Source organism: Merops nubicus, unplaced genomic scaffold, assembly GCF_000691845.1.
Source record: "Merops nubicus isolate BGI_N331 unplaced genomic scaffold, ASM69184v1 scaffold8882, whole genome shotgun sequence".
In the NCBI taxonomy this organism is placed as follows: domain Eukaryota; kingdom Metazoa; phylum Chordata; class Aves; order Coraciiformes; family Meropidae; genus Merops; species Merops nubicus.
Genome location: NW_008592812.1, coordinates 5,005 through 28,454, shown reverse-complemented (window position 1 = coordinate 28,454; position 23,450 = coordinate 5,005). Strand labels below are relative to the sequence as shown.

The 23,450-nt window shown below is 38.8% G+C and overlaps 1 protein-coding gene across 1 annotated transcript in view; it reads right to left on the bottom strand.

Moving 5' to 3' along the window:
• Positions 1-3,199: 3,199 nt before the first annotated feature.
• The window catches only part of CTAGE5 (CTAGE family, member 5), a 24,591-nt gene continuing 4,340 nt past the window's right edge, over positions 3,200-23,450 (bottom strand). Inside the window, exons 7-23 of the mRNA XM_008935257.1 lie at positions 23,227-23,331; positions 19,805-19,927; positions 19,104-19,227; positions 18,318-18,364; positions 18,034-18,124; positions 17,224-17,362; positions 16,087-16,188; positions 14,710-14,770; positions 14,335-14,370; positions 13,303-13,370; positions 12,502-12,584; positions 12,015-12,146; positions 9,961-10,113; positions 8,495-8,626; positions 4,959-5,035; positions 4,322-4,544; positions 3,200-3,516 (exon numbers count right to left, since the gene is read on the bottom strand). Of these exons, the coding sequence (XP_008933505.1) occupies positions 3,365-3,516; positions 4,322-4,544; positions 4,959-5,035; positions 8,495-8,626; positions 9,961-10,113; positions 12,015-12,146; positions 12,502-12,584; positions 13,303-13,370; positions 14,335-14,370; positions 14,710-14,770; positions 16,087-16,188; positions 17,224-17,362; positions 18,034-18,124; positions 18,318-18,364; positions 19,104-19,227; positions 19,805-19,927; positions 23,227-23,331 (1,848 nt within the window). The 3' untranslated portion in view covers positions 3,200-3,364. The remainder of the gene's footprint in view (positions 3,517-4,321; positions 4,545-4,958; positions 5,036-8,494; positions 8,627-9,960; positions 10,114-12,014; positions 12,147-12,501; positions 12,585-13,302; positions 13,371-14,334; positions 14,371-14,709; positions 14,771-16,086; positions 16,189-17,223; positions 17,363-18,033; positions 18,125-18,317; positions 18,365-19,103; positions 19,228-19,804; positions 19,928-23,226; positions 23,332-23,450) is intronic.

Sequence of the window (23,450 nt, the reverse complement as noted above, 5' to 3'; positions counted from 1 at the left end):
TCAGACTATCAAACCGGTTAGCACAAAAAATATGTCGTGATAGGACTTACAAGACTGATACAGTAAACTCTGGATTGTAGACTATGGAAGACTACTTCTGAGAAATTCCTGCAACCGTTGCAACTGCTTAAATCAAAATCTGATGTGCTCAAGAAAAATGTGTAGTACTTCTTTGGTGTCCCACTATTAAATAGATTGTGAATACCTGCAATGCTTCAGTTTGACATTTTATCCCTGCTGAAGGGTACGTAGCTGTGCATTCTGAGTGAAAACTGCAGATGTCTGGTAAGTTGTGGTCAGAGCTGCCCGGCCCTGCGGCGGCTGGCTGGCTGTGAGAATTGTCAGAGTGGCTGTTCAGTGCGTGTGTGCCAAGCACAGGTTTAGTTCCAGCTTCTGCACTTCATTCTGGGATACTCCAAACCACTAGGGAGCGTGAGAATTGCACTGCTTGGTGTTTAAGCAACCTCCTACATCATCTAGGTTTGGTAAGTGAGAGATCATTTACCAGCCTAGGGAAGAGACACTGTGGGTAGTAACAATGCTGTAAATATGGATATGCCTGTCTGTGTTCTGGTAAGGTGAAGTTCTGGGGCTTGGCCTTGGCGGCTTTCAAGGCTCAACCTCCAGAGGGAGGTTTATGTAGCAGTTAAATGTGATGGGGATTGTTCAGCATCATCTGGGCCTGGAATCCTTGTGAAGTGAGTCTGCCTTTTCCTGGGCAGCCTCTAGGAGCAAATGCTGCGTCCTGTGGTTTAAACAGAGTTGCAGGCTGTTAATTTTCTCTGCAGACTGGTGTGTCTGTGGAGATCTGCCTTACTTAACACAGTCGGGAAGTAACTTGTTTACCTTTCTGTTACATAAATGTGTTCCTCTTTTTAGTCTAACCTATTTTTTGCGTTGTTTTTAATTAACTTAATCTTGAGAGGTAAGACGAGGAGGCGACACAGGCTGCTTGACTGTGGCAGGGAGGTGTGCAGTGCTTTCACTTACAGCCACAGTGCTAAACGGAGGCTGAGTCAATGGCTGTCTGATTTTAGTGCTCTAGGTTTGGTCGTCTTCATAGAGCCTCCAATCCGGTCGCTGGGTACGGCTTGTGTTCCTGCTACGAAATCAATCTGCTTAAACCAGACCAACCTCCCTTGCTTTACAAGTATAGGGAGTCCAGTGAGGCAAGTGTGGTGAAACTCATACCTGATACCTCTGATTGTTCTGTTGTCTTAGAAATACATAAGCTGGTTTTGTTGTTTGGACTTTTCGCAATAATATGCACTAGTGATACCAGGATGAAGGGAATCAAGCTGAAGTGATCTGTAATTGAGTGTTAGCAAAGTGGAAAGCACACTTGCATTTGGAGTGGGGCTGTACAAACTGTGAAATTACTTTTGAGCTTGCATAATCCCAAGTGAGATTTTAAATATTTTTGTCTTTGTTTTTCCTAAAGAGACAGCAATGTGAAGTTAGTCTGGCTACATTCTAGATTAGCAGCAGGAACTTGGAACATCATAAGCCCTTAATTGTTGAAACTGCATTGCTTTTTCTTTTGGCGTGGAACAGGGACTTAGAGCCTTTAGAAAACAACTCATTGGCTAAAAATGATACCACAGCTGAATTAACTAAATAGCAGTTAAAACAATTTAACATGGAGGGTGCTCAAAAATGTCTGTTGTCAGAGTTTGTCGTTGGAATAGCTCAAGTGCAAAGGTTTCTCTAAAGCCCTTTGAGGACTAATGTGGCAGTAGAAGGGAGAATAAGGAAAAGGCAGGAATGAGCCACCAAAGAGTTCTGCAGCTGAAAGAAGCCTGTGTGGAACTAAGGGGAGGAATGGGAGAAATGAGCTGCAAAAGACAAAGCTCACTTGGCAGACTTGACCTAAGCAATTACAAAAAAAAAAAAGTGGGCTGGAGGTTTTTTTGGTAACTTCTAATTATGGGGTGTGGTGGGTGCATTTCTATTAAAGGCTGAAACTGGTGTGTGTGTGTGCAGAGAACGGGGAACAGCAGCTGAGCTGCCTGATCCTGCAAGTGGTGGCTTGTCTAGAAATAGTTTCCTTCGTCCTCTGAAAGGGTCCCTTACCCAATGGCTGCACTGAGAGTAATTATGTGGTTTTCAGTTTGCAGCTTAACTGCCTAAACAGCCAGCAGCAAACAGTAACCTCACCTGAAGAGGTGAACAAGGTGACACACCAAATGCTTTTATAGGCATAACATCATTAATGCTGCAGCTTGAACGCTTCTTGTATCTTTTAGTTCCGCTTTTTGGTGAAGTCTAACCACCACTCTGATGAGGGCTGTGGACACAACTCAGGTTTAAAATTGTATGTTTAGGGTTTTTTAAAATGTTTACTATGGCAGCATGTTCTTGACCACTTTTATTATTAAGTGTATTTCATATACTTGCTTCTGTGCTTTTTATAAAACAAGAAAGAAATTCTACCTTGCCTTGCAGTTTTAATTATCTGTACTACCTGTTGGTCTGTGCTTACAGAAATGTGCCACAGCTGATGTGGCCATTTTGTTGATAAATCTCATGTGCTCTCCACAGTAAGAAAGAATTGAGAAGTGAACTTTTTTGTCTCATTCAGCTTCCCCAAAGCCAGCGTTAAAATCGGAAGCCTAATAAACTGCATTCATTTTGAGACAGTAAAAAGCCATAATTCTGCAGCCATGCATCTTCAAAGCAAAGGGTCAGGTGGTGCTGAAGCATCACATGGCTTTGACTTACAAAAAATCCCATATACACAGCTTCAGTAAAACACTACCTCATGCTATCAGCTTTGAAGAGTGATGGAAGTTCATCTCCATTTCCACTTCCCCTTCTCTACCACTCTAGGGGTAGGACAACTTCCACTTTCTACAGCTTTGGTAACTGAGAGATGACCCATGAGGTCAATAACAGCATTGGTCTGTGGTAGGGAATTCCTCTTCACTCCAACTGCTTCTGTAGTACCATGCTAACAGTGACATCGCCTTCGTTTTCAGTAGACTTTTATTAACTCTTTCCATTTGTTTTCACATTCTATTCATAAAGCAGCAAACACCACTTTTGGCATGCAAAGAGATTCCCTGTACAGCTAAACAAGGACAAAGCAGCTGGACTCTTAACATTATACACCTCTGAAGAGATTACTTGTTAGAAATACTTAATTTAATTTAAAATGACTACTGTACAATGGAAATCACTTATTCACAATATTCATAATTATTTAATTCTTTATTTACAAAATGCTATCCTGAGAATTTTCTATTAAGCTTCAATTTGAGCAGAGTAGTTTATATATACCTAAGTAACAACGGTTACTTAACAGAGGGAAAAATGCCTTTAGGACAGTACAGGAATAGTTCAGCATGTTGCTCAGATGCCTCTGTCAAGTCTCCTGGTGTGGTTCTGGTTGTTCTACAGCTGATGGATTTGGCTGAGGTGGCTCAACTCTGTTTTCAGGAGGAGGTGGTGGAGGCAAAAATCCAGGTCGTTGAGGTGGATAGTGAGGATAAGATCTCATTGGAAATGGATTTCTTACTGAGAAAGAATCAGAGCAGTCTGGTTACTATCAATCACAACAGTAAGCACACACTTGCTCCTCCTACACCATGGACCTTACCCCTCAGCAGGGGCCCACCTCAACAGCAGACCTAGGTGTTATGCTCCAGAGAAACAAAGATGCCAGGAACGGGCAGGACAAACCTGCCCCTTCTACTGCTTTTCTCAGTAGTCACCTGTGACACGTTGGTGGCGGCAGCCAGTCCCTGTCTGCTTCTGGCCCCTGTCTGCGACCGGTCTGCTGCCACCACCATCGCATTTGGTCTGCTGCAGCAGCCCCTGCAGAGACTTAGGAAGTTAAATGGCTTCATTCTTCACAGGTTAACCTGCGAACAGCAGGAGGCAGGAAGACGCCCTGCAGCCCGATACATACATCTTGCTCCCCTAATGCTGTCTCCAAGGAAGACCATTAACAGGTACGTCTGCACGCCTGCGCACGGACACTAGCGCACCTCTAAGTTAAAGGATGAAACTAAGCTTTTCTATATGATGCAGCCTCATATTAGGAAAAGGATTAAGGTAAGCATCTACTTGGTTTCCTACCCCAAAAAAGAACTCTGGCTGGAAATTACACATACGTGTACTCTTCAGCATTTAAAGCCAGTGTTTGTAAAAACATCATCAACACGAGCCGCTGACAAAGAAAGCGTACACAGCAATGAAGGCCAGCAGGAGAAGACGCTCCCCGCCAGCTGGCCCGAGCAGCAGCAGGTGCAGGGCACCTCCTGCCCACACGACGCGTGTGCGCCAGCCCGGGGGAACAACGCTGGCAGGAGCCACCCACCTGGCAGCGCGGGGCGGAGCCCCACGTCTCGTACGGGGAAACATTCCCGTGGCCCGTACATGCCAGCAGGAGGCGGCGGGGGGAAAGGAGGCCCTCGTCTCATGAAAGGTGCTCTAGGATCCATAGGCATCAACGGAGGTCTGACTGGAGGGAAAGGTGGAGGAGCAAACCCTGAACCGACGGCTTCGCTTTCAGCTGCCAGCAACTGATCAGGTACCGAGTTCTGCAACACAACAGAAACAGGGACGTGAGCTCAGGGGAAGGTGTAAGGAGAGGGAACATCTCCCATCCCATCAGGACCACTTTGGTGTAGACTGTCACACTAGCTAACAGCTAGTTCCAGGTCTGCCTTAGCTATGGCCTAATCCCGAGCGAGGCTGTCTATGTGCACTGACCGTCGGCTTGAACACAGTTTCATCTTTTGGACTGTAATTAATTTTCAGCAGGGATTATGTTAGTCATACATCAAAATTAATTCCCAAGACAATAAGTGCTGTGACAAAAGTATACAGATAATTTTACAATTTGGACTGCACAGTGCAATAGAATGTGACCACCAAAGTACTAGAAGCAAATTTTCCAGAACATTTTGCAGAAAATTAAAGCTTCTTTAAATAGCTTCTGTTTAGCTACTTACGCTAAGGTGAGAAGGATCTTTCATCCCATCTCCACTTGGTTCTGTTCGTGGGCTATTTTCTGAAGATGTTTGTCCATCTATATGCAAAAGTTAAGCAAGTTACTCAGTGCTGACCTCCTCTCCACCACTCATTTCAGTATTTTTTCTGAAATCAAGATATATAGGCAAGGGAGAAAAAGGAAAAAAAAAAAAAAAAAGAAAAGAGAGTACTACTGTACCAAACAACTGTTCTGCAGGCAGACTTAAAGGCAACTGAGAAACACAAAGCTATGTCTGAATATTTTCTCCAACTTCTGTACAGGTTGCACACCAATTACAAGGTTGTGCTTTTTTAACTAGTTTCTTGTATTCAAATAAGACTTTTTAGGGTTTGTTTTTTCTAAGTTACAAGTGTATTTTCCAAGCACTACAGCTTAACTTTACTGTAGCATTCCATTTCCCCCTCCCTCCTGCTAATACTTTCTTTGTATTGTAGAGTCCCACTCTGGGAGTGACTGCATCATGATACGCTCTTGGCATAGACCTCAGCAGCAATTCTACTCAAGTCTGACAAAACCCGATTCCTTCCTTAGCTGCTAAATATCAAGGTGACTTTCAGAACTACATCAGTTCTGGATGAGCAAGAGAAAACCATCCTTGTACTTGCTGTATGCACTTCATAAATGAGGAGATAAATAGGAACTTCAGTGGTTTTACCTTTATACTTCCCTGAGAACAAGTATTTTCAGCAACTGTCCTGGTTTGGGGTAGAACAGAACTAATTCTGTTCGGTGATTTTACTTTTCAGCTAAAGCTCTTCTAACTAACTGCACTTTCTGAAGTTAACAGGATATTTTCACAGACGGTGTCTGCTTTCAGCAGTGATAATGCTCCACATTTAGAGTTTCCACCAAGGATTGCTGTGCAGACCAAGGTCACTAAATCTTATTCACCACACTGAGGGGGGCAGAAAGTTAAGGCTGCATGCACAGGGAGGAGCAGACAGGATAAGTGACCCTAAAATTCACCAGTGGGGTATTCCATCCCATATCCCTCACATTCAGTATAAAAGCTGAAGGATCACGAGGGTCAAGCCCCTTCTTCCCTTTTGCTGTTCCTGCAGTGGCCGACACCCGAGGAGGACTCCATCCATCCTGCCTGTGATCCTGAGCCCTCTGCTCCTGAACTGAGTTCCAGAACCCAGCTCCTGTGCCCAGTCCAGCCCTCGACCTCCTTCCCCAGGGGCTGCTCCCCAGCTGGGGGTGACTGTGACACATTGCCATCGGGGGGGGGGAGCTGGGTTTGCACAATTTTATTATTACTACTACCGTTAGCAGTAGTAGTGGTATTTTCATTAAAGCTGTTTTCCTTTTCTTATCAGTCTCTCTCTCTCCCTTATTCCCTTCCCCTTTGCTGGGGGAAAGGGGTTAACAGAGAGCATCTGTTGCAGGTCTGGGGGCAGCCTTGACCCTAAACTGTGACAGTAACAAATGGAGAAAATTATTAAAGGGAATTGTCAACGGAGAACCAGGCTGCATATAAATATACTAAATATATGCATTAAATGTACTCATTTCTTCTATTAAAAAAAAGAAAAACCCAAGAAAAACCAAACCTGAGCTTTGGAGAATATTTTCTTACACTTCCACCCCAGGGAAGACAATGCCACTAAGAAGCACAGGACTGAAAGAATGCTTCTAACAAACAAGTGGCAGACTTTTAATCTGCATGTTGTATTTCTTCTTCTTTGAAACAAACAAGGCTCTTTTCTCAATGAGCAGATAGATCTCTTCCAAAAATCCAAAGTACCTGTCACTTCAAGTAGGCCCTCCCTTCATTGAAGCTACTACTAAATCTAAAAGCATTTAAACTGCTTCTGTCACACAGTGTTCATGCCTTGATGCTTAGGTTGTGTAACATTTCCCATTTTAAATCCTTGTGAAGTTGCTGACAAACTGTGCCAAGCTTTAACGCTTCTTTCTGACAATGTTTCCTGCTCCAGGTACCTCCTGGAGTTGGAAGTTTCTGTAGAGTCAGCCACCCAGCTAAGGAAAATGCAGATTGTTTTAATTTGAGTAACATTTTGATCATCCTGGTGAGGAAGTGTAGGTCAAAGAGCTGAAGCCTGGATTTCAGTACCGTGACACCTGTTGCTGTTCTGAAGGCAGTTAATCTGTTCTGGATGACTGTTTTTTTTGTTGGTTTTTTTTTTTTTTTTTCCCTCTTCATATTTTTACAAATAATCACCCAAGTCTAGTGAAATTACATGCCTCTAAAAAGCAACATTCACATATATGCTTAATGACCTCCTATACATTGGCAGCAAGATTATTCAAAACCCTGTTTACATTGAGCAGGTTAAACTGCCCAAGACATGAATACAATTTTTTTTTTTAAAATTCCTTGCCAATAGCTGAAGAAAAGTGTAAAAACGGGTGCAGTGAGTGCAAAGACAGTGCACCTCTCCTATCCTTCAGTCAGAATCCAGGTGCTAGGAGAAAACCTTGGAGGAACACCAAGTATTAGAAAGTAACAGTAAAAAATACAGAGGCTTGGGTAAAGGGGGTAGGAAGGTGAGTGGCTGTACTGGAACAGAATCATCTTCCAGTACAGAATAATCCCCTGTAAAACCTGAACCTTCAACCTGAAAACAGACTTCAGCATTCTGAGTTCTCACCCTGCGACAGCAGGTAACAAAGGTTCTCTCTCTTATTGCCAGAAATTGGACAACAATGAAGGTAACTCACCACTAATCATATGAGTAACTAAATACTGGGTGGCAAAGTTTCTGTTCCAAGTTTAACAGCTCCAGCCTAGCTGATGAATTGGACACAGGTGACTTATTAGGCATTAAATATGTACGAAAATGCTTAATGACAATTAAGGCTTTAAGCTCTTAAACCATTTCAGTCATAAGGTTTAACTCACCAAAACTTTGCCTCTGAGCTTCTGGCTGTTGCTATGTATCACAAACTAGATTTACATAATTGGCTAGTTTAAACCAAATGATACTTGGGGCAGTGAAATCTGTCTTTAAGCTGGGGGCAAACATGCTCTGAACTACAAAAAGCTGCAAGTATGGTAAACAGTTTGAAGGAGGAGACCTCAGGAACTTCTGCTTCAGTAGGCAAAGCCAGAGGATGGATACTTGAAATTTTTGCCATTATCCTTTCAGTCTTACTGACTCTGACTCTATGACTAGTACTCTATGACTACTAAACGTAGCATGGAAATGCAGCTAAGGGTTTATGATATTATAGTGCACTGGTAAGCCTCAGGGGAGGTGCCAAAACACATTCAGACCAATCCTGAATAGTTAACAGAGAATAGTGGAGGTGGACAGAAAAAAAAAAAACAACCAACCAACCAAAACCTCATAGCTACTTTTCACTGAATCCCATCCACCCAGAACAGACTGCATCAAGGCTGGCGGGTGTTACACAATGGAACATCAGGGCTGTGGTAGCTATAAAGTTGTCCTCTTTCCATGGCTTACTAAGCACAGTCAACTTACACCAAGATCCTCCACTTCATACTATCATGGAAGCAATTCCCACCTGTTCTATCAAAAGACTGCACATTGTAAGTTCGTAGTTCTGCTGGTCCAGAAAGTCTTCCAGTATTTGGAGGATTAGGGAAAAATCGTTCTTGTCTTCGAGGAGGAAGAACTGGATCAGTGTAAGTTTCACCTAACATTGAAGAAATCACAAAACAGGTAGTGAAGATTTATTCCCCCCATTCCAGACAATTGTAGATCAGGAAAATTTTCCATTATCTCAGGCTCTTCCAAATATCCAAAGTGGCTATTAATCAGGGTGAGCAAACAAATCTTAGAAGGCCCAAACACAGGAATCCCAGCAGGTATGTACTACAGCTCATGTCTCTAAGGAGCTGCAAAAGAGAAAGTTTATTGATTCTTGGTTTAACACACAGGTAATCATAACTTTCAAAATTCTACTAAGTTATAAATAGTGGGGCCTTGAAGCAAAGGTCCAGCACAGCAATAAAGGTCAAAGGCAAAATAAGGTATTGTACCTACTAATCTACCAGTGTAAAAGTACTGTTTTTTGTTATCTTTCATAGTGCTGTAATGTGTTTCCACCAGCTCCCTTCCATCAGACCTAGCAATCAATCACGAAGGCAAACTCTACCAGTGAGATCCAAGTGCAAAGATGAGGTAAGAACACAGCTCAGGTCAAGGAAAGAAGACTCTCCCTCTGCAGTATCCTGCCAATAAACAGATCTGGCACATGAGAACCTGCATCCTGAGGGGAGTTCACGTTCCATAATCAGGCATTCACACAGATGTGCGGCATCGACAATATTGCTTGCAGTACCTTATAACTGAGCTGTTTTAATCCATATGCTTTGCCTCATTTTTTTAAAAAGCTTGTAACATTTTTGCTTCTTTATACACATATAAAGAAAGGTTGTCCTTCCCCCTGCACTGTTTACTTGAGAAGAATCAGTAGAATCCTCTTTGATCGATCTGTCTGCTTTGAGTGACAGTACACAATACAGATGTTCAGCTGAAGAATTGAGAGTGAAAACAGATTTTGTTGCCACTAGTTATCAAAGAGGCAGTATCAACATAAAAATATGTACCCAACAGAATGACTGTAGCATGGTACTCCTGTACTATTAATAGAAAAGTTTTCTTTGAAAAACAGTTTTTTTCAACATGACCTAGCCTTTATTTATTTAAAGCTAGGGCACCATAAAAACCTTTTACTTTCTCAGATCTCTTATCCAGCCCAGACAGATCTTTTGATGCACTAAGCAAACCTGAGTAAAACGAGACCCAACAGTTGATTGTACACTGCCAGTACCAACAGGCATTGAAAAGACAGCATAAAGTCCAAGTGAACTGCACCTTTCAAGAAATAAAAAAAATCTTATTATTAAAAAAAACCTTTCCAGTGCAGTTGCACATGCAGTTCCAAGGAAAAACAGACAGGTACATACGCTGCAAGTCAGTAACTACGTTCTTGCATAGATACAATGGCTAAGGAGATTTTTATACCTGGTGGAGGCACCATTATCCTGCGTTCTCTGTCCCAGGGAGGGGAGAGGGATCCAGTATCTGATGGTGGTCTGTGGGGATCAGTTAATCTCTCACAGCTCAGCTCTCCTCTTTCATTACTGGCTTCATACATGGCAGTTGGTCCTCTGGATCCTATTTGAAGAAATCAGATAGCTATTTACCCAAGTATCTTAAATCGTCTGTGATGGCTTTCTTCATCAAGTCTGAAAATAGTAAAATAAATCATGGAATGGCAACACTGTCAGGAAGAGAGGGACATGGCTCCACAGAACTCTCCAGCTGTTTGCTGATGACCATTTATGTCTACTGGAAGCACTTAAAACTCTTAGTTCAAAAAGAGTGCAATCTAGAGTACCTGCAATTTTAAAAAATAATAATTTTAAGAGTTTCGGTTAATTTGAATCAGAGAAACTAGTGCCCTCATCATAAATCTTCTTCTCAGTGCTAAAAAACCTGCTGCTAATCAAACTAAAAATTAGCACACTGGAAGTTAATACCCTCATTAAGGGTAAGAAAATATCCACAGCACATTCAGCACTTCTGATACTAATTCTTTATTCAAGGGGGGGAGGGGAGGAAAAAAAAATCGGACTAGTTCAACACAATCAAGTGGAAGAAAAAGAGTAACAGTGAGTGATTTTAGGTTGCAAGCTTCCTCTAAAAAGATTCAGTCTGAAAAAAAAAATTCACAGAAATAATGAATTCTGGTGCCATTCTCTAACTCTCTATTCTAAAATTCAACCTCAAATTTGAAGCCATTTCATGTCTTGTGCAAAGTTGGCTGAGCACTAACATTGCCCTGTAGCTGGCATCATTTAAATACATCATTTGTTTAATTTTAAATCAGTGCTCCATTGTGTAATGGGCACTAGTTATGCCTTTGTACAGTCTCTCCCTCTCCTTGCTTTTTACTTGTCCTCAACAGCAACAGCTGGGCTACAATTTAAAGACAGATTAGCTCAGTTTCATTACTTACTGACTCTAATCAAATAAACTGTCAATATGGTTTTGCTTGTATGTAATATAGCTTCAGCTGAACACTCAATCTCAAGCTCTTATGACCTAAAAAATGAATCAACTTCCATATGCACCTAGATATGCTTTTTACAAAGAATTACAGTAAATAAATAGTCCATTCTGGTCTTTTAAAAATCAATGTTGATTCGTGAAATCGTTATAGAAGAGACATTTGTTCCCATGAAATAAGTACAGATTTCAATGGGTGTAACGGTAGCAGTAAACTAAACAGTAGCTTCTTTATTAACTGTGCTGAACTCCATTCTAGGATTTATCTACACTATTTGCATCAACATCAAACTGTGTTTTTCTTCCCTTACAACCCATGACGCCACAGCCTGCTTTCACCTATTCCTGAATTTCTGAGCTTTACTTCTTACACACAACCTTCCTGGTCCCTTTTATCACTAGGGAAGAAACCACCTCCACGTGAAAGGACTGACTCAAAGTTAGAACACAGTGAGGAAAACAACTTACTGATTCAGTAACTTTAATGGTTGGACTTGATGACTTTAAAGGTCTCTTCCAACCTAAAGGATTCTATGAACTTTCTAGTATGACCCCCAATAAAAGTGCCTCATGTCTTTGACAATGCAGGTACCCTCCCTTTCTCTCACCATCTGTAGACCAATGAGATGGAAGTGGCAGTGTTCTTTCTTCAGAAAACTGACCCTTGCTTACTTTAAAATTCTAAGTTTTCTTCAGCAGAACCCTGTTTGTCCAAAAAATAAACCAAGACTGATTAAGTTGGGCTTTTCACTTTTCTCCATCTATGCTTCTAAAGTGAATCCAATGATGAACCTGCTAGTAACAGCTGTATTTTCCATTGTACCATTACACATTAGACAGCTTTAGAAGCAAGCTGAAAAACAGGAAGAGTTTGTCCAATTAACTGTTTACACTGAATTGGTTGCTTTAATATTTTTTGTCACCAGAAAGAGGAAAAGGAGTGACAGGTTTATAGTAGAGGAGAGAGAAATCCAAGATAGATACATTTTCAAGTTTAAGAATTGTACCTCTTCCTCCTCCTCCACCTGGAAGCACAGGTGAAAGCCTTAAAGGACCCTCCAATAAAGTTGGAGGGGAAAGAAAAGCTCTTGTTTCAGATGAAGGCCGGCCCATTGGTGAGGGTCCATATGGGGAATGCTCTGGAACAGTTAAAACAAAATACTCAAGTTCAAAATATTTAGTTTAGCAAATTGTATAATGTAATTAACTTCTCAGGTGAAGTTTAAACTGGGTAAGTGAAATGAGAATCGTGCTCTCGTTACCACGTGTACCATATTCCCAGTGTACATTCATTGACAGTACAAAGGTCCTTACTTTCAACAAATTAATTGACATGACCTAGAGTCATTTATGATCCAATCTATTTTTTTTTAATGACTGTTATTTGTATATACACATGGCCAAGATAGTTTTCAAACAATAACATGTGTGGTCTTGGGAAGCAAAGCCATAAACCAAAACAATTTGCCTTTATTTTACAATTCAATACTGTACCTCTGCCAAGTGGTCTAACTGGAACATCAAGAGCATACGGATCTTTTTCTAAAAGATCAAGTTTAAATTCTGCTTCAGTTAGTCTGCAAATAAACAATAAAAACGTAGTAAATAACCAAGAAGTGCAAAAGTTTTACTGGACTGTACTATTTACTGCCAGGCTTTCTACTTAAAGGGTTAATGAAGCAAGGTATTTTATTCCCTAAATAAAAAAGACAAAGGATGTCACAGAACTCTGACCTTAAGTATTCCTGAAAGTATTTATCCTGCTGTACTTAAACTGTAATTCAGAAACTGAAGTAGCATGTCATAAAGCCTAGATACTACTCTTAGCCATGATACTACTCTTGTGAGTACCCTAACCTGCATTCCAAGTATTAGTTAACTTCACACCTAAGGGTTCCTCTCAACCACCACCACCACTTGCTCTGTTAGTTCAGTATTAACTTCTGAGATAAGCTGCGAAATCATTAGGCAGCCATCACATCTGGTTGATACATGCTTATTTAAAACAAACAAAAAACGAGTGTCCAAACCCTTTCAGTTCTAGAACTACGTTCTGCTTCTTCCCTGAAATATTTCAATACTACACACAGTTCTTACTTTCCTTGCATGTTACCATTACAGGAATACTCAACTGACTCCCGTTCTTTCAGAGTTCCAATGGAATGCTGTGTTCCCTCTGCCCTGTTTGGGCCACAATTGATTAACTAGGTCTGGAAAACACCAAATTGCATCAATCCAAAACATACTCACATGCCAAACTGCATTTGTTTAGAATTAGATCAGGACTGCACTTACTTTTGTCTGTTATGTGCATTTTCTTTTTTTATATCATTGAGGTGTCTTTCAGCTGCTCGGGCTGTCAGCTTTGGGAAGGGACAAAAATCAGATGCTTAGATATTGCTATTTTTTTATTAAATGCTTCATAAATGTGACAGGTCCTAGATCCAAGACATTTTTTTTTTTCTATCTGAAGTGTGTGGGCTGTATTTTCACAAGATAGGAGTTGTCTATAAAGCATATAAAACAGAGCCTCAAATATGTCACCAAATGACATTAGCAGCTCTACTACCCAAATTTTTGAGGAATGATACGGCTTCCTGCAGGTTCTTAAAACACCAGAAATGAAATTCTTTAGCTATAGTTGTTTTGAAGCCCAGACAGAATAGGTACAAGACTTAAAGCCTCAAATTTTATATAAAAGTTTTATTTTAAAATCGTATGGTTAAAAAATATAAAATTATGACCATGAAGTGCCCTAGCTTTTAAAAGGGTTCTATCTTATACAGGCCATTCTGTCAAACTAAAGAATGCATTAGTCGGGAGATATTTTTTACAGTTTCATTTTCAGGAAACAAGAAGGTAAATATGGATTTTTCGAGCAATATTTTTAGGAAGCATTAATGGAACTCACTGTTCTTACAGGACAGTGTCTCCTATTTGTAGATAAAAGGAGTGAAGTACATCCAGGGAAAATAGTAAAATGTCATTGAAACAAGGCCAAAAGCTTTTATTATTAGCAAAATGTCACACACTTCTTACATAGTAAGACATTATTCTGGCAGATTTACTGCTGTAGCAAGTAATATTGTAATATCATTCTACTGTGCTTGTAAGTATCTGGTTTAATTATTCTAACTATTTTATAGAACAGAGGTATTTTTAACATGCTTTTGTGTATTTCTGCAATAAATCCATATGTTTCGAGGTGAGAGGTTAGAGTTAATTTTGATTATCTGTTTTGTAATAAGAAACAGAAGTGGCAAAGCAAGCTATTCAAATCAAGGAAAAGACACACAAACTTCAGAAAATTCAGTATTTGGAACTTACCCAATTATCATGAGCTTTTTTCTCATGTGAGGTAATCTGTGAAAGAGATATTAATTAGATCACTATTCACGTCAAAAAGAGAATTTAAGATTGAGTATATGCTCTTACTTCTTAATTGCATGTGCATGGTTAACTTATAATGACACAGTAAAACTGAAAATTTAACTTTTAAATAAAATTATTTGGTGATGTCTGCTATGAAATGGTTCGGTCAAAACTAGATGTGGCATTAAGAAGGGGGGGGGGGAAATAAACCCAAAGAGACAAAAGCCACTCAAAAAAGCCTAGCTACCTAGCTAGCTGAAAATGTTATTTCAGTTGCAGTAAAATCCCTTTGACTTTCAGCACAGGTGGTAGGTAACACAAAGCACATACCTGATTCTGGTAAGAACGAATGGTTCTTTCTAGCTCTTCTTCAAGATCTTTTGCTCGCTGCCTGTAACAGAATTACTATTTATGACATTGTCATAAATTGTGGAGAAATGTAGTTTTAAATACAGTAAACAATAAACAGTAAACACAAGGTCTAATTAAGATTTTTTTTTTCATCCAAAAGACAGCGTTGCCACTTAGGCCCATGGGACACATAAAAGTATGGAAATTCTAGGCCCTGGATTACTGCAAACAGGAATGTAAACAGAACAGAACAAAAAAAAGTAACACCTCCCCAGCTTTTCAGTGGTCTGCAGCATGTTTCCAATATGAAGGCTATGCCTCCACATACGGCCCAACAGCTGGCCTCACCCAGCTCAGCACACATGCCCACATGGCCCTAGCACCATGCTGTCCCAGGCTACCACAGTCAATTCTGAGGGACAGTCACTTGCACTGAAGTTATTTAAAGACCACAGAAAGTATGATGCCACCTTTGCTGACAGCTGCCCTGCACGCAGCCTCTCTCAGTTCTACACCCTTCTCAGCAGGTGGGCCAACGACACAATCCTTGTTTAGTTATACTCTGTTTGCAATGTTAATATTCTCTTTAAAATTAAGATCTCTGCAAAGTTCACGCTCTGAGTAAATGCAGAGGGTGATTTCTCTCTTCCTGTATGAATACTGAAGAACGTCCACAAGAACTTCACATTCTGAAGAATTAAATTAACCCTTCAGGAAACACAGTTGATCAGTATCATTCAGTTAGAGTCAACACTCCCATAAACACTGGAGGAAGACAGGGAATATACATTACAGATTGAAGAACTGTGCCATAGTTTGAGAAACCACAGAAACAAACCATGGGTATACAGCTGGTGAAACAAAACAGAGCAAAACAGTTTAACAGCTACAGAAAATATTCCTATATCACAGTACTTTACTAAAGAATTTCTAAACAGTAATATTTGACAAGCTTAGAGATAGGGAAATAATCTAACTACACAACATATGTTAGGATCTGTATGAAAACTGAGCACTGCATTTCGCAGCATTCTCTTAACTTTGTATTTTTATCTCTATTTAGTTAAGAGAACCAGATAAGAGACCCACTTCTACCATTCCATTGAAGCTAACAAGTTAATAAAGTTAGCAGTCTAGTGGCAGAAAAGTCGCTAGTGAACTTCCATACCTCAATTTTTTAACAACACAAAGACTCCCCTAATATGCGGTGTTATTACAAACTAGCATGTAACACACATACACAAGACAAATAAATTGGAAAAAAATACATTCACTTATGCGGATGTTTTTATTAGTTCTCTGTTGCATTTTCTTCATTGTGGAAGAATGATTACAGCAACTAAAATCTGTAATTACCTGTAGCTGTTTAGTTCTTCCGCAGCATGGTTAATTTTTTCATCGACTTTAGAAAGCTTTTCTTCCTTCTGCAGGCGTTCTCGCTCTTCTACTGTCAGCTTCCTTTAAGGAAATTCAAAAACTATGGTTAATTCTGTTTCAAGTCAACAATTTTGTTGTTCTCTCAAGAAAAACTCTGACAATTATTTAGGTGTGATGAATACACATGTACGCAGATAATGAGTTTTATAGGCAACACAGGAAGTGAGATAAATAGCAGTAGTCTGTATCCATATTAGTTTATTCAATTCACTAACTGTTCTACATGAAGCCATTCGATCATCACTATTCCTAAAAGGAATATTTCAATCTGGGAGGGAAAGAAAAAGAAAGAACAGGAGGGGGGAAAAAAAAGAAAAAGCAGACATCCACAAATGAAATCCTACAAGCTAAAAGCTAAAACTACACTATCTTTCAGTGATTTGTTCTGATACTTTTTTACATTTTATAGTCACTTCCCAGAGAAGATAAAAGGTTATTAGCTATTAATCAACAGTTACAAAAAAAAAAAAATAATTTTCCAGATCCCTCTTTTTTTATGCCTCATCAGGCACCAGAAAAGACACAAACCGTATTCCACACCACAGATTATGCCCAAAGTAATTCTGCAGAACACACAGACACTACTGCTGCATACAGCCCTGCATGGAAAAACTCCTCATCTTCCTGTGAACAGTAGTACTTAGCAATCAAACTATCTAAACCATCGATCTTCTGAACATGATTTAAATCTCTACTCAATCTGCATATTCCACTTTTCTATTTCCCTTGTTTGAACACACTTAGCTTTTTAAAAGATTCCTTGTTAATAGTAATAGCCCCTTTTATTCTGCTAGCTCATCACAGCAGCTCCTTGCCACTCCTTTTGGGCTCTTCTAAAATCTTTGACAGGCACCACCCATTCTTTCATGGAAAAAAAATTCTGTAAAATGACTGTGATCACAAACATATGTGAAGGTGTAACATTACAGGATCTACACAATTTAGAAAACTCTGGAAAGCAGTACTCAAATTTTCAGTTATTTTCAGCCTCCCCAAATTAAAGAGTTACATTCAAATCAAACAATAAGCATCAAACAGAAAAAGAGGAACCAGCACCTGTGTAGTTTCATTTCATTTTCCTGATAAAGCTCAGTCATGACTTTAAGTTTCTGCTGCAGCTTTTGAACTTCATTTTCAAAGTGCTCATTTTCAGACGCCAAGGAAGCTTGTTGGCTTTGAAGGTTTTCTATACGTTCTGTGAAATTTAGAGATAATTATATTGGGCAATGCACAATTTTGTACAAAAGTAAAATATTTTAGTATATAAAAAGACTGAAAAAGCCTTTGAACCTATGGTATCACAAAATCATTTAATGTCGGAAAAGACCTTTAAGGTCATCAAATCCAACCACTACAGAATCATTGAATATAAGAAATGATATGTTAATATATTTTAATAAATTATACAAATTGAGAAGAACTATTGCTCCTTTTGATGGGAAATCAGTAACCATACTCTCCATCTGCCACAAAGTGCAGCTCTGAGCATGTATCTATGCAGTTTTGTAATTCATAATAAGTTTTCATTTAGGGCTCCTTATTATCATCATTCTACCTAAGCAGTAAAATCAGGGCCATCATACACTCCTGCTGACTTATCCACATGAGTATAAACTTAACAGTTATAGAATATTCCTGAGCATAACAAAAATTGCAAACGGCACTTTAGCAACTTGGATTCTTTACCTCTAAAATCAAATATCTAAAATAGCTAAGCAACTTAAACTCCAACAAGCATTTTAAAAAACAAGCAGAGCTATGAACTATCAACTTAATTCAGTTTTTACTGCAAGTAACACAGCCTGCAACACCATTTTACAAAAGCAGCATCTTACTAATCTTAGAGGCAAAACAACATTTAGTTACCTGTAAGTTCGCCTTTAGCCTTATTTTCATCAGACAGTTTTGAATACATTTGGTCTCTTTCTGTTTCCAGGGTCTTTAAACAAGCATTTAACTACAACAACAACAAAAGCATTTTAAGATTGCCATAAACTATCTGCATGCAAAAAAATCTAATTTAATTTTTAAAAAGGCTGAACTCTGTGATACTGATGTCTATATGCAACTAAACTTAGCTTACCATAAAAATTGCTTATATCCCCTCTAGTTTCCCCCCTTCCATCCACAGATTTCTTAAAATCACATACCTTTGCAGCATAGATCAATTTCTTTATAGTTCGTTTTTGCTGATCATCTGATTGACAGAACACAGTAATATGTCACATAAAAGCACAACAATTTCTGACATAGCTTGCTACTATTATTTTACTTTGGTTTTATAAAAAAGCAATTCCCAAATTACCATGACAGGCATAACATATTTTTAAGAAAATCAAACTCAGAATGCTCATGTTAAAAGTGAGATGCCAAACACACGCTCTAAGATGTACCGGGATGTGCTATAATCACCACCAGCATAAAAAGAAGTTGAAGCAAGAAAAAGGAGGCAAAAAGGATCTTCCTGTGCTGCTGTTTGTAGGGGACCCACTTCTACACCCATTTGATTCCGGTGCTACCATATTGCCTGCAACAATTAACACCCGCGGAAGGACTAGGAACCAAAAATTAAGTTCTAAAGACCCACAGAGCTATTTTGTAGAGGAGCGTCAAGAAGAAACGAAAGCAAGGTGTTCACCTAAAAATGTTGGCGAACCACTGCTTAGTATTAACTTAGGCTAAAGTCACTCTGCAAGAGACCGAGAACTGAGTGACAATATGTATGCTGTTTAGCTGTATCCACACGCTGCTAAGGAGTAACTTGTTGTTCTGGAGGTGTCCAAGCATGACAGTCTGACATCAGTAATATCCAGAGAGTCTTCAAAATCCAACTTTTACAAAGCTAATCTTTCAGCTTTCCTGGAATTTTGTTGGTTCTGTATTTCTAAAACATCTATTAAATTAATATTAAAGATGGGAAGCTATACAAACCATACCTAAGTGCTCTCCGTTCTCTGTTTCACCCGTTATATCAGTGTCCCAGTGACTATCTTCAGCATCGTCATCTTCTCTTATTGCTGAACTCCAGTCCTTCATCTTCAGCAAGTATTGTGTCAGTGACTAAGAAAAAGCCCACGCAAAGCACACAGTAAAGCAGTTACATGCAATGAAAGTGTACTTAACATTATAATTACTTTTTCAGGATTTCTGTCCTTTGTTCAGTTCCTTTGGTACATTAATTGAGCCCCACATGCAGGATTCTTAATGTCTTATATTACTTTTTCTATTAAAACATACACTTGCAGGTCAACTGGTGTACCCTTGTGAAGACTTTTCAGATATCCATGTATGCCTGCTTTTAGCAGGATTTGAGTACAGGGGGTGCACACATGTAAGAACACGCTCCCAAATCTCATGGTCTGAAGTCAAAAAACACGCAATACTCTTTCAGAACTAAAAAGAGTTTTCCCTTATCTAATGTGTTGGCTTTCAAGGCCATCAAAATGCTTCACTGTGCTGCTGAAGCAACCTCTTTTGCTTAGCAGTGAATAAGACATTAGAAGATGGAGGCAGCAAACAAAAACCCAAAACAGCTTAATGCCTACTAAGACAAGGAGAGGTTGTTAAGACTTTCTTGGAACTCAATTATTAGCGTCAGTCTGAATAACTTGATTCAATGCTAGCTGTTATAATTTACCTTGACTTGGCTCTCTTTATTGTTCAATACTTCCTCAATATCTGCTTTAGACGATTCAAACATCTTAGTTTGCTCATTTAGTTCACTAAGTCGTTCTCCCCATCCTTCAGCTTCTTGTAACAGCTAAAAAGGGAAATAGCAGATTAGCGATTGCCTGTTACAACCAGGAATCAAGGAGGAATAGTACTTGAGCCTGTTACATGTCTTATCTGCACATAAGCAGAATTTTAAGCTCTCACCTGTCAGTAAGAATTAACAGATAGACTACAAGACAGACCTTGAAAATTGAAAAATAAGACTCCTATATTATTGTCCAATTGCTTTAGCTGCAATAGCCTTCCACTATAACTAGTTGTTAGGGTATTTTAAAATATTTGTAAGAACTGTTCAGTTAGTACGCCATTCAGCTAAAAAACTCTGATTTGACAAGAGCAATGAATATAAAATAGTTATTGTTCATGTAACAGCTATAAACACTGGGGAATGGATTGAGAGAACATTCATTCCCCGGTATGCACTACTCCCATTTACCTTGAAGTAATTTTAAAATTTTATTTTAAAAAAAGCTTCCCTGTTAATGTAAGTCACAGCACCTGTATGTAATTGATACCTATGAGTACGTATCTCTGTAATTAACTGTGATTAACTAAAAAGACAGACTGATTCCAAAGTTACATTTTACAGACAACCCTTAGGAAAATCTCATTTCACAAGAATACTTTAGAGCAGTAAAGAAATTAGCATGCTTAAACACTGGTTCAGTAAAAATAGCCACTGCAACGTATTAACTAATTAAACCATGTCTTCATATTGTGAGAACAAAGCTGAACTGATGCAAATGTTAAGACAAAACATGCAGAACAAAAACATGGGGCACGGTACAAAATCATTGTCTTAAGATTCTGTCAAGACTATCGCTTAAAACTCAAACAGGCAACCGATTTAAAAGCGGTGAATGTACCGAAAGGAATAACTAGGTTGAGTAACAAGAATGCAACAGTGAGTTAACTAAAAGTAAAAATCACAAAATGGTAGTTAAACAGGGGAACTGCCATGCAAATAGACAAGCAAGCCTGAACACTACTTATCAGTGACAAACTAGAAGGCATAACACAAAAGGTATGTGACTAGAATTGAACAAACCCCACTTGGCACACAACTGCACCATTCAAGCAGTAAAAGCCACATGAATTTGCAGCATCATGCAAACTACACATTATGGATAAAGCAAAAATACTCCTTATGCTAATACTGCTCAGAAGACATACACAGGCAGCTACTTTTATCACTGTCATCCTCAAAGAGAAGCTAGACTTTAGGAGACTCCTTCCTCACGAAGCCAAAGAAAAAATAAATTAACTTCACTTTATATACCTCTGAGAATTACAATAAAGGGAAATAGCAAGGATCTGCAATAAGCAGAAGCAATATGTTTTTCTAACGTTCCTGCAAAAAACAAAGCACTGAAAGTTTGGAGTTTATTAACAGTTCCCTTGTTCAAACTAAAAGGCCCAATCCTCTCTCTGACACATCATAAATCTGAGAGAGCACATCTGTTACAACGCTTAAGCTATGATGTGCCAGAAGATTATGACCCATTAGTGCAAATGGACAGAGGAAGAAAGTACTCTAGTTTTCGTGAACAAGTAACACTTTTGTTACCTTTTGAGCATAAGTGAAATTCCATCTTTAAAAAAAGTTAAGAAAGAAAAATAAAAAAAGGGATATGGACACTCTAATATAAGAAACTAACCCACATGCTTACAACCACCTCATAAAAGAGAATGCAAATAAGCAAAGCAGGTAATTTCTCTTCTTTCCTTACCAGGTTCCATCAACTCTTATCAGGTTATTTATCTACTAAAAAGCATAGCAAAATACAATACATACAGATGTTGTCCAATTACTAAAAAATGCAACAAAGCTCAGTAACAACAAAGTGCACTAAATCATCCTAAACGTCATTAAGAAGCTACTATACTCGGGTTATTTTATCTGGAATGAATGCAAGAAAACTTTTTTATCTAGGAACCTGGCAAGTTAATCACATCCTGTGAGTTGTTTCTACTGATTTTTTTCCTAGTTTTGCTTTACAAAAAATGTAGAGCAATTGTCAGCACTTAATAAAAGGAATGAAAAAGAAAATTCTTTTCACACATGCACAAAATACTTTGATTATTTCTGTTTGAACCCAAGAAATTACTGGGGGATGGGGGGAACCAACACAAAATCCCTCTATATTAAAACTTTGTGTACTGCTTCTCAAAATTATTTTTCTTCTTTTTTTTTTCTGGTGGAGAAACAAAGCACCAAGACCAGATCTTTCTTCCTCACAGAAACAAACAAGAAGGATCTATTGATTAGATTAAAAACCCTTGAAAGAAAATAATTGTCAAGCAACTTGAGAAAAGTCTAATAAAATTGTCTTTGTTTTTGTAGTCACAAACATGTACACCTTCCAAAATGAGATAAAAATACAATGTTTTACTGATAACAAGAGTTGCACAGAACTGAAATATTCCTCCGGAAGAAAATTCTCCATTTCCAGTGGTTTTTTTTTCCTGAATCAGAAAGTCTGATACACACAATGTTCTGACAGAAAGGACTGAAGTTCTTTCTCCCCAGCTTTTTGTAAGACTGCTAATACCAACAGGCATCTACCTCTACTCCTCCACCCCTACCCGCAAGGTGTCTGTCAGGTTATTGTTCAGACAACAAGGAGATCATCAGCCAGTCAGGAAAATAAGCACATATCTATTTAAAACAAACAAACAACTCAGAACTCTGAAAAAAAAACCCTTGAACATTAAATGTTCTGTGGAGTGTTTCAAAAGAATATAATTTTTGTTTTTAAAAAAAAATCGAGTAATAGCATATTTATTGCACAGGACAACTATTGCATATGCTGAACATTTTCAACCAATTGACATCCTTTCAGATCTGGCTACAGCACTGAGGAAAACAAGGAGCTAAGATGTAGGAAGTAGCAGTCTTTTCTGTCCCTTTGCTTTTTGCATACTTGCAATTTCTTAATTTCATTTGTTTTCTGGATAAAGTATAGGTGTTTTCTCTCTGCCTCCATAGAGGATCCTAGCTGTGGACTTGCTCAAATCTCTGCTTTCCTCCAAGTCTCAAAGTTTTTACTAGTCTTACATTACCACGTGCTCCCTTTCCCACCCAACTCTGTGCACATTTCCCCACAAAAATCTAATTACTACATTTTTTTTTAAAACAGGACAATTTTAGACAAAGTTATTCCAATCTAAATTCACTACAAAGCTATGTCCTCTTCCTCATTCCATTTACTAGAACACACAACGGGTGTTAACACACACATTCAGGACTAAATCCTTGGAGAAATTATATTTACATAGTATTGTAAGAAAATATAGTATTTCTAAGGATAACTAGGAAGAACCTACCTGTTTCTCACTTTCCTGGAGATGGCAGTTTTCATCTATGGCATCTTGAATGGAAGTCCTGAGCCTCTCTGTGTTGATCTGATAAACTTTTAGGGTGGACTTGGCCTATAAGAAATAAAGAAGCATGTTGTTTAAACAGTACAGGTGAAGATATAAGTGGGGACACAATAATATTATTGGACTTATTCTTAGGTTTTCTACCAATGTTATATAGTCACTCTCAC